The 16,237-nt window shown below is 42.0% G+C and overlaps 1 protein-coding gene across 1 annotated transcript in view; it reads left to right on the plus strand.

Moving 5' to 3' along the window:
- Positions 1-16,237, plus strand: part of UPB1 (beta-ureidopropionase 1) — a 72,052-nt gene extending 55,815 nt beyond the window's left edge. The window contains exons 6-10 of the mRNA XM_019506637.1: positions 1,060-1,229; positions 5,778-5,859; positions 8,016-8,058; positions 11,382-11,536; positions 14,168-16,237. Coding sequence (XP_019362182.1) covers positions 1,060-1,229; positions 5,778-5,859; positions 8,016-8,058; positions 11,382-11,536; positions 14,168-14,251 — 534 coding nt within the window. The 3' untranslated portion in view covers positions 14,252-16,237. The remainder of the gene's footprint in view (positions 1-1,059; positions 1,230-5,777; positions 5,860-8,015; positions 8,059-11,381; positions 11,537-14,167) is intronic.

Genomic DNA, 16,237 nt, shown 5'->3' on the forward strand with positions numbered 1-16,237 from the left:
CACGTGCATTATCAGAGGTCAGGAAAACAGACCTTATGATGAGAGGCTGAAAGCAATGGGGCTATTCAGCCTGGAAAAGCACAGGCTCGGGTGATCTGATGGCCACCTATAAGTTTATCAGGGGTGCTCATCAGGATCTGGGGGAACGTCTGTTCACCAGAGCACCCCAAGGGATGACAAGATCGAACGGTCACAAACTCCATTGTGACCGATTCAGGCTGGACATAAGAAAGAACTTCTTCGCTGTCTGAGCCCCCAAGGTTTGGAATAGACTGCCGCCGGAGGCTGTTCAAGCACCCACTTTGAACGCCTTCAAGACACATTTGGATGCTTATCTTGCTGGGATCCTATGATCTCTGCTGACTTCCTGCCCCTGGGGCAGGGGGCTGGACTCGATTCTCCAGGGTCCCTTCCAGCCCAAATGTCTATGAACTGCTTCATCACATTGGCGACTTATGTTTATCCTGGAGTCAACAGTGACTCCAAGATCTTTTTCTGCCTCAGTGGACCTGAGAAGGTCGCCCCGCAGCCTGTAGGTATGATGGCAGTTCTTCCTTCCTAGATGCAGCACCTTGCACTTGTCCTTATTGAATTGCATCCTGTTGCTCTCTAGCAAAGAATCAAAGATCTCTAAAGCTTAGAACACAAACAATGCCAGGATATGCCTAGAAATCCTAGCGACTTGCATGGCTGAATGCAGCACCAGCAAGGACACTAATATGAGAGTGGATTTGCTATACAGTTACTCACACCTGGATTAGACTCACTAAGGTGCTTAGCCCTGGATGCTGATCACCTGAGTTAACTGCAGTGAAGACCTACCCTAGCAGATAGTTCACATTTCTGTAAGAAAACAACAAGCACTATATGTGGCACTTAGTGAGGCCTGTTCCACAGCAGGAGGATAGGCTTTGTCGCCATTTTCTAAGATTCTGGATGTACTTACTGTCTTTAAACTTGTGGAATGTATTTTGAAGAACAACAAAAGTTACAGTCTGTTGGCTGAAGATGGTGCTTTAAGACACCTGCTTGATTTGCACCCCCTATCCCCTTCCCCAGTCTACCTACTATATGGAAGGCAACAGAGGGCATCCAGTGTTCCAGACTCAGTTTGGGAGGATTGCTGTGAATATCTGCTTTGGGCGCCATCACCCACTCAACTGGCTCATGTATAGCATAAATGGAGCAGAGATTATCTTTAACCCTTCAGCAACTATTGGAGAGCTCAGGTAAGTGAAAAGCAGCTTTTGGGCTGTATCACGGTTCCTGCATTAACTGTACTTCTCACCCTTTTACTGTTGCCTTAAAGCCATCCCACTTAAGTTTGGGATTATTCCTGACTCAGTGAGGAGTGACTGCAGTCACTTTTGTCAACATGGAAATCTATCCATTGAGACCAAATTTTAATGCTACTGTGCAATTCACTATGATTATCCCTCAGAAATCAGTTTAGTTCAGCACTTGTAGCTCTGTTGTATCCCAGGGACAACAACATAAATAACAGTGTCCAGCCAGCTTTCACTAAACAAAAGACTGTTTGTTTAAGACAAAAATGTTATAGAGAAAACAAAACAATAGACATTTCAGGTGTGTGATTTGCTGATCAGGTGATAGTTCATTTTCCATGGTACAGTACAGGTATGGTATCAAATTTGTCAGTTCTTCGATCCCAGGTGAGTGATCTCCCTCCCAGACCAGGCCTTTCTCTCTTCCCCAGTTTACAGTTCTACAGGCCTCTTGAAACTGATGCATCATCTGCATTAAGGATTTATATTAATTACCTCTCAGGGGGTGCGTCTACATGAGATGCTACATTGCTGTAGCAATGAGCTACGGTGATGTAGCATAAGCGGGCATGAACTACAACACTGATGCTACTGTGCAGTAGCAACGAGTTACTGTGTGGTAGGGTTGGAAACGACCTGTGTGCCGCTGGGACTGTGCAGTAATGTATAGTAACAACTGCGCAGTCGGGCGCACATATAGACATGCCCAATGCCCTTATTTCCTAGTGGAAACTCCTCTATTGAGTCAGGAATAAAATTTCTAACCTGCCCATAAAAGCATATGTCTAACACTTTAAGAAGTGATGGAAGAATATTTGAACATACCATGTGTGCCTACCACCCATCACATCTCAGGGTTATAATCCTTGGTTATCCCATGCTTCCAAAGCATTATTTCTGTCACAGGTTGTACACTGCTTGGGCTACTATACTGTGGTATGAAATAGTTGTTTATCCCTATTTACCAGGAGGTTGAACTAATTCTTCATAACTGCTGTAGATGGAAAACAACATTTAAAAATGTTTTCAGTTGCACATTATTCCTCTTTTCTGGGCTGTCTCTAGGGCACTTTTACACATGCTCCAGGGGTAGAGGGGTGGTGCTTTAATTAGAGTGGCTCCAAGAGCCTCTCTAAAGCACCTCCACATCTCGTGTATCAGCATCCCTGCTCTTTAAAATGGTGGTGGGTTCCTCTGCTCATGTATAAGCGCCAACTGCATTCTCAGTTTCTTCTATTTCTTGCCTTACAAAGAATAGACATTTTGAGTTCTTCGTAGTCCTGAGGTCCAGCATTCCAGAGTGTGTCAAAGGATCATATTGACATGTGTGCTTTCTCCATTTATTCACATGATGGGAGGCTGTGAAAAGCAATCTAATTCTGTAGGACACACACTTCTACACACAGAAAGCATAGTGATACTTTCACACTCTGTGCTGGAAACTTATCTAAATATGCATTTTTTCCCAAGGATCTTTATTATATTATCTTTTCTCTGTTTCCTTGATGCTGTTCTCTTTCCAGTGCAGAGAAGCAACATTTATAAAGTCTCTTAATTATAGCAGGAATAAGTTATCAAAAAAGTGTTATTTAACAAACTCAAAGAGTTAGTGTTCTGCAAAGTAATGTGCATAAATGAATCTACTGAATTCCTTTTTCCTTTTCTTCTGCCTTTCTACTACATCTGAAACTGAGAGTCATGCTTGCTAAGTAAAAGCTGATATCAGTTGTGTACTCTTGGGGCAAGGACACAGTTTCGCTGTTGTAGTGTCCAGCAGAGTGGCGCTCCAGTTTCAGTTTTTATCTAGGTGTTACTGCAGTACCAGTAAGGAAAGAAGTTGTCACTTTTGGCCCAAGTAGATCACCAGTTTTGCAGTCTCTGACATGTTCCTGTTAGAAGGAGAAATATTAAAGGTGGAGCCAAGCATTTCGTTAAGCAATCATCCTTTTCTGAGGAGCACAAAATCCATTTCCGTTAATGCAGAAGGAGTCAAGCCCAAGGAAGAAGCTGTTTTTGTTCATAGTTTCAATAAGGGGACACATGCCTGCCAAACTTTTTGCATGATAATATTATTAATATATTCAGCAGTGTTCACCCTCCTTCATTAGATGAGGGGCTGGTGGATTAAGTATTTGCATGCAGCCTTAACCAGTTCTATAACTTAGGCCCCAGTGATCTATGAAGCCCATCTAAGCAAATGTCTCTTTGTTTAGGGCAACAGTAGTATAGCTCAACATTTAAAACAGTGGACATTTCAGAGGCATGCTTAGTGACTGGGCAATTGTCCATTTTCCATGGAGGTACTATCAGGTACAGTATCGAGTTGATCAGTTCTTAGATCTCAGGTGAGTGACCTCCAGGGACAGACCCGGGAGGCTGCACTGGTGCATTTGCACCCCACTTTGATTCCTGCTCCACCCAAAGTTCAAGACCAACTGCCTGGCAGTGGCAGCAGCATTTCGAGTCGGGCAGTGCTGAGGGAGTCAATTGACCTCATGGCTCGTTATAATCCACCAGCTACCTTCTAAACTCTTCATTCCACAGGTTTTAACAACCCTCTCTTTTTTGATTTAATGGTCTTGATGTTCCACCCATCACACTCCCCTTTGTTCTGCAATTCTGCTGTCTGCTAGCTGCTCCTGGTAATGGAGTTCTTATTTCACAGCCCTGCAGACTGTTTTAACTAATTACAGTGAAGCTGTACTTATTTTTACCTCAATCTTAAACTGAATAACACAGCCCTAGGCCCCTAGCATATTAGTAAAGCTTCTAGTTTATTTTTAACTGGAGAAAAATGTGTTGTTTTATATATGATGCACCCCAGCAACTGCACCCCCCCTTTTCAAAATTCTAAGTGTCCATGGTGACCTCCATCCCAGACTTGACTTTTCTCTCTTACAAATTTCAGTTCATCAGGCATTTTGAACTGGACAAAAAGCATGGTGTGCTGTTTCTCTCAGAGGGTGAACTGTAATATGCAAATCATAAATGAAAGTAGAAAATCTATTAAAAAATCAACATTGCTAAAATATAACAGGGGGCTCTCCTGATGTAACATAAGTATGTAAACTACACAAGGAACCAAGAGCCTTGCTGACCAGGATGAGAGAGAAAAGAGGGTTTTAAAGCATGGATTGAGGAATCCTGTTTTAGAGTTTTGACATCCACATTTTCGTTAGCTCATTCTTTCTCCTCTCTCCTTTCTTGTAATTTTTTTCCTCTGCTGAATACAACAACTAACCAGAACAGAGCCTTTCATATTTGTAGTGTAATTATGACAAATGTGCAGTGAAGGTAAATCACATGCCCATAAACAATTCCAGTCCAGGGACAGAGAGTGACAGTAATTCTGAAGTAGTATCCTGTCATTCAGGCTGTTTGAGGCAATTCTCTTTTAATATAAGAGCTGATAATGACTGTTTTAGATTGTTTAATGTTGGAAAAGTTCTTAGAAATGAGTTTAACAAATACAATATCTTTTCTAGTGGCCTTCACAAATGCCACTTTTAGAAGAATATTTATGATGGTGATCCACTTACAGCCCATAAAGAAGAGAGTAAACAGAAATTATGTACCTTCATGAGGTACTTCATTGCTTCTCTGGGTGCTCCAGGGTAATTATTGGCTTTCTTTTCTTGATTGCTTTTTGAGGATATAATTTTTATTGGAAGAAGAGAACTCTTGAGTCTGATGCAAAAAAAACTATTTCTGGGGAACTGGAAGAAAACTGTCTGTGATAATATTATGGATATATTCTTTTTTCCTTTTTCTCTCTCCTTTCATGAAGTTATAATTTGCAGGAGCTTTTCAGTAAAATCCCTTTTTCTTATAAGAGCTGGCAGCTTGGCTCAGAGCCATACACCATGTTGTTTCTGTAAACCAGTAATCATCTTTTATATGCCCGAGCCTCCTTGGGAGTTAGACTTATCCACCTATGCCCTTCTCAGTATCAGGGAGGTACATGCTGTCATGAGAAGGATTTGCAGAAGATCATACACTCTGTCGTCTTGGTTTTAATGTAGTAGGGAATCTAAGGATCTGATTCCTGTGTTTTCATATGCTCAATGAGAAGAAGGCAGCCTGAGTCTTAGGAGTTCCAATTCTGGATGCCACTTATTTCAGAAAAGAATGAAAGTTTAAATGGAGATGTCCTTTCCCATTTTTCTGTTGTTGGCTTTCTGTATAGTTTAGACAGTAGATGAATGGATAATTATTAAAAGGTTACAGAGCTGCTTTTGTTTTGTCTTGTTTCCTCAGCCAAGCTTGAGGGGAATGACTTGGAAATGATTGTGAAGCCCCCAGACAGAAGGGGAACATGACGGGTGGAGATTTTTTTCTTAGCATTCAGACAAATTTGATTTCTTATTACCTGTCTTAAAAGGTGGGGGAAACTCAAGATTGTGTGATGTCCTCAACTTCATAAAGAATCCGAATTTAGTTATGAGCTATAAAAAGAATGACGAACCACCCCTTTTTGTTATTCTTCTGCAGTGAGTCAATGTGGCCAATTGAAGCAAGGAACGCAGCCATTGCTAACCACTGCTTTACATGTGCCATAAACCGAGTAGGAACTGTAAGTAGCTTTGTAGCTTTAGATTTGTATTCCAGGTATCATAACACATCGTGATCCTAGCTAATAAATTATATGATAGCACTAGGATACTCCAAAAACTCTAGTATTTCTCTGTTCAGTCTGAGCTCTACTTTTCTAGTTTTTTGTCATGTGCTTTGAGGACTAGAAAGTGTTACTGTTATTCATAGTCAGCAGGGAGATGGAGCTGCTTTACTGTTGGCAGCCTATGTTCTGCTGTGTGTAAATTTCTTCATTTAAATGTTTCTACATCAGTGTTGACTTGACACACGTCAGATCAACACTCGGGATCCCAGTATTGCACTATTAGACAGGAGGGCATGATACACAATTATACACGCACACAAACACCACCATGAGTTCACACACACATGTACACACACAAACATACACCGTCGTGATTGTGTGTTAACACTAGGGGGCATTGGGGTAATTTGGTGCTTGGGGTTACTTAAGATCAGGTGGCCCCGGGGTTACTCGAGGTCACTGGGGCTGGGGGTTACTTAAGGTCACTGTGGCCCCTGGGGTTACTCGAGGTCACTGGGGCTTAGGGTTACTTAAGGTTAATGTGCCCTGGGGTTACTCAGGGTCACCTGGTGCTGGGGTGGAAGTGAGGGAAAAAGCCCAGTGGCAAGGAGGAGACAGCCAGGAAACAGAGAGGCAGAAAGCTGGGAGATTGAGGCTGAAAGGAGGGGCAGAAAGCTGGGAGATCAGGGCTGGAAATGAGGCAGAAAGAACCAAGGGAGAAAGCCGAGAAATCGAGGAGGGTCAGGAGGTCAGTAAGACAAAAACCCAACTTGGGGTTTCAAAATAACAGGTTTATTGAACATACAACACATTACACAGCCCCACAAAGTTATTGGTTCCTACACACACACAAGCACTCACATACACACCCACACAATAGTAGCAGGAGAGAAAAAGGCTTGGTGGAGGGATTGAAGTCAAGGTGTGTAGGGACAGAGTCCAGGTCCTTTGGTTGGGGAAGGAAGGTGGGTGATAGCTGCCTATCCTGAGCTGTGAGTAGATCCTCGATGGCCAGTCAGGGTCTTCTCCAGCAAGGTGTTGTCCAGAGGGGGTCACCGGCGGGTCCTCTGAGTGGCATGGCATAGTGGTGGTCCAGATGGAGAGGGTGTCCCAAGGAGGTCACACTCTACCACCCCTTTTATAGGGGTGGGCTACCTGTGTCTCCTATGGGAGGGACATGTCCAGGCAAGGACAGTCCTGTTCAGATGCCTATGTGCAGATCCAGGTGTCGTCATTGTCTGCTAGGACACAATGGTGGGGTTGCTGGTTTCTGCAGGGTCTTTGTCTTTCAAATGCTGGGTTTCTGTTCTGTTCCTGGATGAGGTCTGTGGTTCCTGGGTGAGTGAATTCAAGGCAATCGTCCGGTCGTTGAGTTGATCATTCAGTAGAGGCCTGCTACCATTGTAACTCAAGCACCTTCATTCATTCCCATTCATTCAGGAACCAATTTACATGAGACTGGTTAGAAGTGAGTCACATTTACAACATAGGTTACACCTGGGCGGAGGACACAAGATGGAGGCTTGACATTACTTTACAGACATAGGTCTAAATCATATAAATTCAATGTAAAACAGTAAAAATCAATACAACTATAATAGAACACTATTTACAATATAAAAGGGGCTTGTTACTATAAGGGAATATAAGAACTTAGCTTAGCTTACCTAGTACTACTTCTAATCACTTATAAGGGATAGAGAGGGCAGAGAGAAAGTTAGAAATGGTTGGGGAAGGGGAGGGAATACATTTTTAAGTTTAAAAAAAACAAACGAACTTGGGTTTGTTACAAGAGCTGTAATGTTTTGGTATCACTATATGCCCCAAAGCTGCATGAATAGTAGGCAGTTGCCCAAGTAAATGCTCGTTTTCCAGGCTAGTCCATTATAACAAGACAATCACTATCTTGAATTGAGAAACTAGGCCACTTCCAGCACTGTTGCTGGTAAGCCAGACAAGTCTTAATAGGACTAGGCAAAGCATTCTAAACTCTTAGTTTATATAAGCTATCTTATTAAACATTACATCCCTTGTATTGCAAGTGTCTCTTGAATGAAGCAGCATTATAGTGCCATCTACAGATTCATTTCAAACTGTCCTTTGTTTCACAGGAACATTACACGAATGCATTCACATCTGGAGATGGTAGGAAAGGTATGTGTGGCAAACAAATTCTCTGGTACCTTAGAGCTGTTGATATCCCAGGTCTGAAGAAGTGGGTCTCTTTCTTGCTAACTACCTGTAGTTTCTATGACAGCTGTAGCATCTGATGGTTGCTTTATTTCTTGGAAATGCTGTTTCACGTGGTGGACATAAAAGGCACTTTCCTGACATATGGTCACTGGAGGTCCTTATTTGGAGCTTCTGTATCATTTATGTTTAGGCCATAAACTCTGAGGGTTGCAAGACAAAACCCCACAGATCTGCCATGTTGTTGGTGTAGTGTATAATTAATGCTCTTATTTAAAATCTACAAGAGGCGGGGATTTCATTACTAAGGACTATAGCTATATGGGTAAGTTAATAGGAGAGATGGCTAGTTTTGAGTTGTCCAGATCCAGACTTATGTATGAACTATTGAATCTCGTGTGTGAAAAGGTTAATATATAACGGTAGTCACATAACTTATAGTATATGAGGTACCTGTTTGGGTTGCAGCTAAAATGTACAGGAAACTTTGGGCACCTATACATATGTTGGATATCTGCTCCGACGTGTGCTGGTTAGTAGGGGTGTGCGAAGAGGGCAGTGTTCGATTCGGATTCAGCCCAGTTTGGGGGACAGTGATTCAATTTGCTGATTCAGATCACTGTCCCAATTTGGCTGAATCTGAAGATTTGATTCTGATTCAGAGAATCAGCGATTTGGCCATAGACACAGCTTTATATGTTTTTTCTATGTACCTCAAGTTACCAGGCGCAGCTCGTGAATGCTGTGATGGTGGGGCAGATGGAGTGTCCCATGGGAGTGCAGGGGGGTTCCCCATGCGCTTGGTAGCGGACCCAGAAGTGGACCACAAGTACTTCCCGCTGAGTGCATGGAAGACCCTCCCCCTGGATGGCGATCAGCCATGGGGAAAGCCCAGGTGCCCCCCAGAACCAGGAGGCACCAGTTACCAGGCAGGGGGGATGTTGGTCCCCCCTGCACCCAATGGCGGACCCAGAAGTGGACCAGAAGTACTTCTGGTCCGCTTATGGGTCTGCCACCAAGCACGGGGGGTGGGGGTCGTCCCCCACGCACCCGTGGTACGCTCTATCTGCCCCACCGTCTCAGCGTTCATGAGCCACGCCTGGTACCTCGAGGTATGTAGAAAAAAACATACAAAGCTGCATCTATGGCCAAATCGTTGACTCTCTCCGAATTGATTTGGAGGCTTCTGATTCGATTCAGAGAGCTTAACGGGTCTCCTGATATGATTTGATTTGGATTCGGAGATTCAGCTGCCAAATTGGGCCAAATCTCTTCTGAATTGAATCAGTGACCAGAGTTTTGCACAGCCATGCTAATTAGTACATGTTGGAGCAGACTTGATTAATTGAGTCTGCTGGAGCGTGCTAATTCACTCACTCTAGCAGTCTCCACATCACGTGTTTTCAGTGTCCCTGCCACCATTTAGTTAAAGCTCCCCTGCCACCATTTTGAAGTGTGGGGCATTGAATATGTGATGCTATGGGCACTTTAATTAGTGCAGCTCTCAGAGCACTCTACCCTGGAGCAGGTGTAAAGATGTCCTATCTTACTGCACTCCTTTATTTTACTGCCTTTATAATTTTTTTCCCATTTTTTGTGGTAGTTGGCTATGGACACCTAGCTTATGCAGCTGTGTAACAATCCTAATGTCAGAAATGTGGTCTTATTGCTCCTGTTGCAATGCTTTCTCTACAAATAGTTCATGGGTGGAAAGCTAGATGTTAGGGGTATGTCTGCCCTGCACATTTAACTCGAGTGATTTGTACCTGGGTGCGAGTGTAAAGCCAAATCAGGGTTACTCTGACTTGGTGAGTGTTCTTAAGACTTCTACAGGCACCCTCCATAGTTCCCTATGATTGCAGTAGGCTGAGACACTCTGTTTCTTTCCCAGTGCATTTTGGGAGAAATTGTGTGTCCTTCTAAGAACATAAGCTGAATTATAGGAAGGCGGTGGAGAACTGTGAACACTCAGTGATCTAGCCTGAACCCTCCCAGCAAAATAGGTGGGTTAATAGTTTGGGTTAAAATAGCAGTCAAGGGCTTAACTCATAATCCCCAGCCAAACCAGTTAGCACAGACACCCTTAGGCCTGAGTGAGGTTGAAGGGGTTTTATGTGTGGGCAGAAGGGGTAAGAGCCTGAGCTAACTGTGGTGAAGACAGACTTCAGAGGCACTTTCACTAGAGCAAACTGAAATGTACTCAGCTAGTTTTCTTAAGTTCTTTACTTCTATATCATTGTAAATGTTGGCTCCAGGGAATATCACAGGAAAAGAAAAGCACTAGCAGTATATGAAATGTAAGAGAAAAAAGAAAAAAAACATAATAAATCACTTGCACTCATTGTGGGCATGAAAACAAAAAAGATGAACTCTGAAAGCCAGATCAACTCATACTCTGCCAGGTCATCAAGTAATGTAGACACAAATCCAGAATAGCTTGAGACTCTGAACCTGTTTTGTCATGAGATCAGTTTCAGCAACATCACAAACTCCAGAGCAGCTATCAGCATCTTTGGCTTATCTGGCCTGGGCTGGTTAAGCCTTAGCCCTAACCAGCCCACTTCTACCAGGTCCTTGTCTTAGCCAGACATAGGAGTTTAAGTTTTGCGGCAGCTGTACCAGGGAGGCCAGCAGTATATGTTTTTCAATGAAGAGTCCAGAACTGCAGACGTGTCTGATGCATGTGGCTAACTTTTTGATCCTGCATTGGAGACCTAAAGCTGCATGCTTTATTGGTGGTTTTGAAAAAGATTGTGAAGTTGCCACCTGCATTTACTTAATTGTGGGATAAATGAGAGGAGATGCTAATTTAGGGCACCTATACATGTGTCCGATGCCTGCTCCTATGCATTTGAATTAGAACATATTGGAGCAGACTCAATTAATCAAGTCTGCCGGAACGTGTTAATTAAAGCATACCCCCCCCCCGAGCATGTGTAAAATCACACTAAGTTTCTGTTCAAATGCAAAGACTCTTAAACAGTAGCAAACAAAATAACATGTTATGTAAAACTCACAAGTTAGGTGGATTCCTACCTAAGCATGGCACACATGGAAACTGTCCTCTGCACAAGGACATCACTAAAAGTCAGAGAGACAATTTTATCCTATGGCCTCACAGTGGCTTGTTGAGTTAGACAATACCTAGCTTTAACAAGAGCCCAGCTGGGTAAGAACCAAGAGAAGCAGTCCTGGGGCAGTTTGGGAAAGGAACTTGTGAAGCATGTGACATTATGGATTGATCTGTTGTGGTTATAATTGTTATTAATATTGTTATTGTTGTTAAGCACACCATGACTTGGGTTATTTCTATGGCTCGAGTTACGTGGCTGCCCCAGATGGCAGTAGAACTCCTGGACTGTCCCGCACGCAGGATGGGCTTTTGGTTGCCGAGATGGATCTAAACCTTTGCAGGCAAGTCAGTGACAAATGGAATTTTAAGGTGAGTCTTTATATTCTGTAAAGAAGCCTGACCTGGTCCCTGGGACAGTGTGCTAGCTTCATTTGGAACAGACTGAAGATATAACCAGATTGTTAACTGATACAGTGCTGACTTCCAGAGTCTACAGACAGTCTGAAGCCCTGGATAACTGCCTCCATTCATCACTTATATCTTTTAATTTAAAAATATAAAATTAAAAGACTGCTGAATGAAACTAAACCAAATATAGGCTCCTTCAGGTCTCCGTAAGAGGACCCATGCATAGATTTCCTGTGATCTTAAAACATTTGTTTTAAATTCTCAGCTTTTGTTGATTTAGATTCATCCTCTGAAGTATCTTTTGTAGACAAGCCCTGAGTTCTAAACCTTAGAACTGCTAGAGATCTGGAACGCCAGACTTTCCAGTCACCCACAAACCCAGCCTGCACTTTGACTCCTGGCAACCAGGATGGCAAACCCCCTGGGTAGTAACCTTTATACCCTGGTTCTCCCTGCCTGAGTGCTTCAGAGATATTTTACTTCAATGTTCAACGTTTACTTCCAAGAAAAGAAATGGTAAATGCTGGCTGTGACATCACAGAAAGCAAAGGAAATACTTATCTTTTCATATAGCATAATATACAACAGTGCTGGATCCTGTAGGCTGCAACATTCACTGTGCAGAAAAAGGTACTCTGATTTCAACTTGGGGAAAAACTGAAAGATTTTTACATTAATTTATAAGCCTGCACAAACATATTGTACAACGAGTTTCATCTCGGGAACTGCATTTTGGTAGCTATGAACAAACAGGAAGTTAGGGCAACAGAGAATTGTACATCTTTTCCTATACAGAATTATATCCAGCTTTCAGCCATCGCATTCTGCTCATTGCTTATGCTTGTAACAGTTGAGTTCTTCTGATGCTCTGGAGCTATATACTGTGGAAAGGAGCCCTGTTTTCTGTGGCCTGCTGGAGCCGAATTTTGCAGTACTATTAAAATCAGGGGTCCTTTCTGTACAACGTGTCTAGTGTGTCAGGGAGTACATGAGGCCTGGCCCTGTAATAGCACAAATATACATTCAAATGAAAAGGTAGTTATTACTATAAATAAGAAAATGAGTTGAATAATCCATACAATATCCTAGGTACTATGTTTATATTGGATTCAGTTTATTTTATGCTGCCCCCAAGTCTTGCATTTGCAGCATGCAGCAATTTAGTGTTGACAATGGAAACAGGGATGTAGGAAGTTTGAATTAGCTGAGTAACGTATAACAAGGGCATTTGCCATCCAAGAGGGTGTAGGAAGGGGGCAGATAATATTTTTGGCATCCATGAGAGAGCTGAGATTTTTGTCATGGCAACACTTTCCCATCTGTGAGCAGGACAGGTGATTTTTAACACTTCTGGTGGACATGAATTTGTTCCCCATCCTAGACAGTCCTTAACAGCAAGTAGATGCATGATCTGTTCTAGAATCTGCCACTACATCCAACTAAATGCTTCCACTAATATTATCAGAAGGAAAATAATTTAAAAATTGCCCTACTTGCATTTCATTATTCATTCAGACAAGAGAGGGAGCAGTTGACTCCTGTCAGGACCAATATTTCAGACTGTTTGTATGCTCTGAAAGGTGGTACTGTATTGAGTCATATTCAGAAAGATTTGGTCAAAAGCATAATAGCTAGACAGACACTTGCTGTGACAAGAATATCGTGGGATCTGTCTATATGTGTGCGCAGTGATTTCCATATCAAATGGACTCATTTTCAGTATAAAAATTATTCTTTCTAAATGCCTGGAATCTGAAAATCAAACTGAGTTCTTACCCTACTGTGCCTCATCACCAGGTGACCATCATCAAAGCTGTAAAAGTTCTTATGTGAATAAAGGTTCTACAGCACAAATGCCCTCAGTGACACCCGTGTAAAGTCACCAAAGGCAGTGGGGTCCCTCAGCTGTTACTGGGGTAATAGTTGAAAGCCTTCAACCACCCCTGCAATTTGATTGCCCTAGTTCAAATTAAATAGATGCACAAAAAAGGAGGGAACACAGCTCCTCCTTTACCTGCACTGGGTCTGTGTGGTAAGAGAAATAAACAGCTGAGAGCTCTGATTTTTATCAGTAGATTTTTATCAGAAGATATGACTGAACACACAAAGCGAGGAGAGTCGCTGTACATGAAGCAGTGACTGTAACATTAAGTGCATTAAATACATTAGCTTTTGCAGTGGGCAGTGGACTCTGCAGCTGTGCAGTAGTCTTTGTATCAGAGTGCTGGTTAAGTGTACAGATCAGGTGAATTAACATCATATTGTTTTTGAAAGCCTGTTATTTCTCTGCCAAAAAAGCAGCATTAATGGCTATTTTCTGTTCACCATTTGTAGTGGTCCTTGCTAGTGGTGAGGTGAAGCAAGACCCAGGAATGCAAGACTTCCCAAACTTGTATGGGCTGTGAACCCATTCCTGAGCTCACAGCCCAGCTTCTGGTCAGCTTGTGAGGCCTCTCAGTTTAACTCGTAGCCTGAACCCATCTGCAGTCATTGAATTTCTTTGCAGCCCACCTAGTTGTGAACTGTATTTTAGGAACTGCTGTGCTAATTGCAAGCTGTTTTAAGAAGCTAAAACTCTGCTCTTTTTTTCAGATGACAGGTAGATACGAAATGTATGCGGAGGAACTTGCCAAGGCAGTCCAGCCAGATTTTACACCCAACATCATTAGAGAGTAACCATGTTAGTGACAGTAGCATCTTCCCTAAAAATACAAAAGGGATGTAGCTAAGGTCAGCCAAAGTCTTGTTACTGAAACTGAAATCTGATACAGGCAGTTGTAATGAAGTTCAGTCAAGAAGTTACCACACTACAGGTGGGATCTCATTATGACATACTTCAAAGGGTGCATCATTTATTTTGTAGCACTGAAATGTTATAATAGAGACTACTCCAAATGAGGAATACTGTACACTCATATGATCTGAGACTTGCAAATTACATTTGTCTGTTCAATTTTGTCACAGGACAAGTGTCCATTCTGTTTAACAGGGGACTGTTACGCATACAACAACTGGAAAGGGTGTCTGTTGTAATGACTCTTTTGTAGCAATGGATTTTGTTTAAATATGATTCACTTGGCGCTATTTACTATGAGCCATTGGCTGGGGTTTGGAAATATTTTCATTGTCCTGGAATTTTAATTGAAATGGAGTTTGTTGCAATGAGGTTCTACCTGTATAAGTCAGAGTTATAGGTAACTTATTATGCTACAAAGTGAAGAACAAATACTTAGAGAGCTGAGTGAGGAATATGCCTGGCTCAGATTTAAGTTCTGCAGCATATGTTAAAGTGCGTGTTGGTGAAATAGTATATAGGTGAGATACTATGTGGCTCTCAGAAAATGGTAGTGTAGTTGATGGAGGACTTTCCCTCTAACACTCATTATACAGGGATAAAAATGTTAACATAATACACCTTGTAGACTCTCTGCATGGGGTCTTCTGATATCAATAGTCTCTTCTTCCCATAATTTGAAAAAAACCCTTTTTCAGTCAGTGATAGGCTGGATGTTGAATCAGTCAGATGATTCAGAAGAATAATGGCTGCATATATTGCTCTTGCACTTCTGAAAAGGAGCTGTTTAGGATTGGACTAGGTCTTATTTCTTTACTTTTCCCTTTGCTTTCTGTGATAACTTTTTATTGTCCTATTGCCAAACTGCTTACATATTTCATATTATAGGCATGTCCCCTTTGGATGATTTATCTTGCCAGGGAGACAGTGTTCTACCCTCTGACTCCTTGGAGAATTGTTATGTCTTTGTTTATTGGCTTAAGATATTGGATGTCCTGTTCCTAGACTTACGGCCCAAGGAGGGGAGGCAGAGAGTATGGAAGGGGTCAAAACATTTAAAACCCAGTATCTAAAATTAGGTTGCCAAATCATTAAGTGCCCAAATAAGGACCTAGGAGCCTAAGTTTTGGCACCCCTTTTTAAAAGATTTTGTGTCCTGTGGCATGGCTTAGAGAAAACTATCTGGCTCTGGTAACAATTAACAAGCCTTTCTACAAGGACTTAGAGCAGGTAGATTAAGAAAAAGAGATATTGTTTAACTGGATTTCTGGTGGCAGAAGCAAAGAGTAGATTTTTCGTCTCAGTGGAAATGCCCTTTTTGGAATGCTTCAGACAAGTAAACAGTGTGAGGAAATAATCTTAGCAATGGCAGGATCAGCATGGATTACTGTAGTTTTTCCAGGTTGAGGACCATATTTTGGTCCATTGTTGCATTAAAGCTAGAGCAACTCCAGTGAAATCCATGTCATCATTTTAGATTGACACTGGTATAACTGAATTCAGGTTCTAGCCCTTAATGTCTGTTTGCATCTTAATGCTTTACAATTTAAAACTTCAGTCAAGCAGGAGTAAACATTGCATGTTCTGTTAGGGCCTTATCTAACATTAACATTCATAAAACTATTGTGAATTGCACAGCTTTGATTAGATTTGCCACAAAGGTCAGTTTGCATCAAGAGAGCGTTTTAAACTGTGGCTAAACCAAAGGGATCTGAATTACGTTCAGTGATTTCAAATGGTATTTTGTAACTGGGCAATACTGTTTTAGATTGGCAGAAATCTCAGGATTTTGTCATCTTACTTTCCTGTATCCAACTTTTAAATAGCAGTGCTCAAAACTCTGCTAAGTAAAATGATTTTTCAAACAG

The sequence above is a fragment of the Gavialis gangeticus genome, unplaced genomic scaffold (genome assembly GCF_001723915.1).
Source record: "Gavialis gangeticus isolate Ggan-Ray unplaced genomic scaffold, GavGan_comp1, whole genome shotgun sequence".
NCBI classification, from domain to species: domain Eukaryota; kingdom Metazoa; phylum Chordata; order Crocodylia; family Gavialidae; genus Gavialis; species Gavialis gangeticus.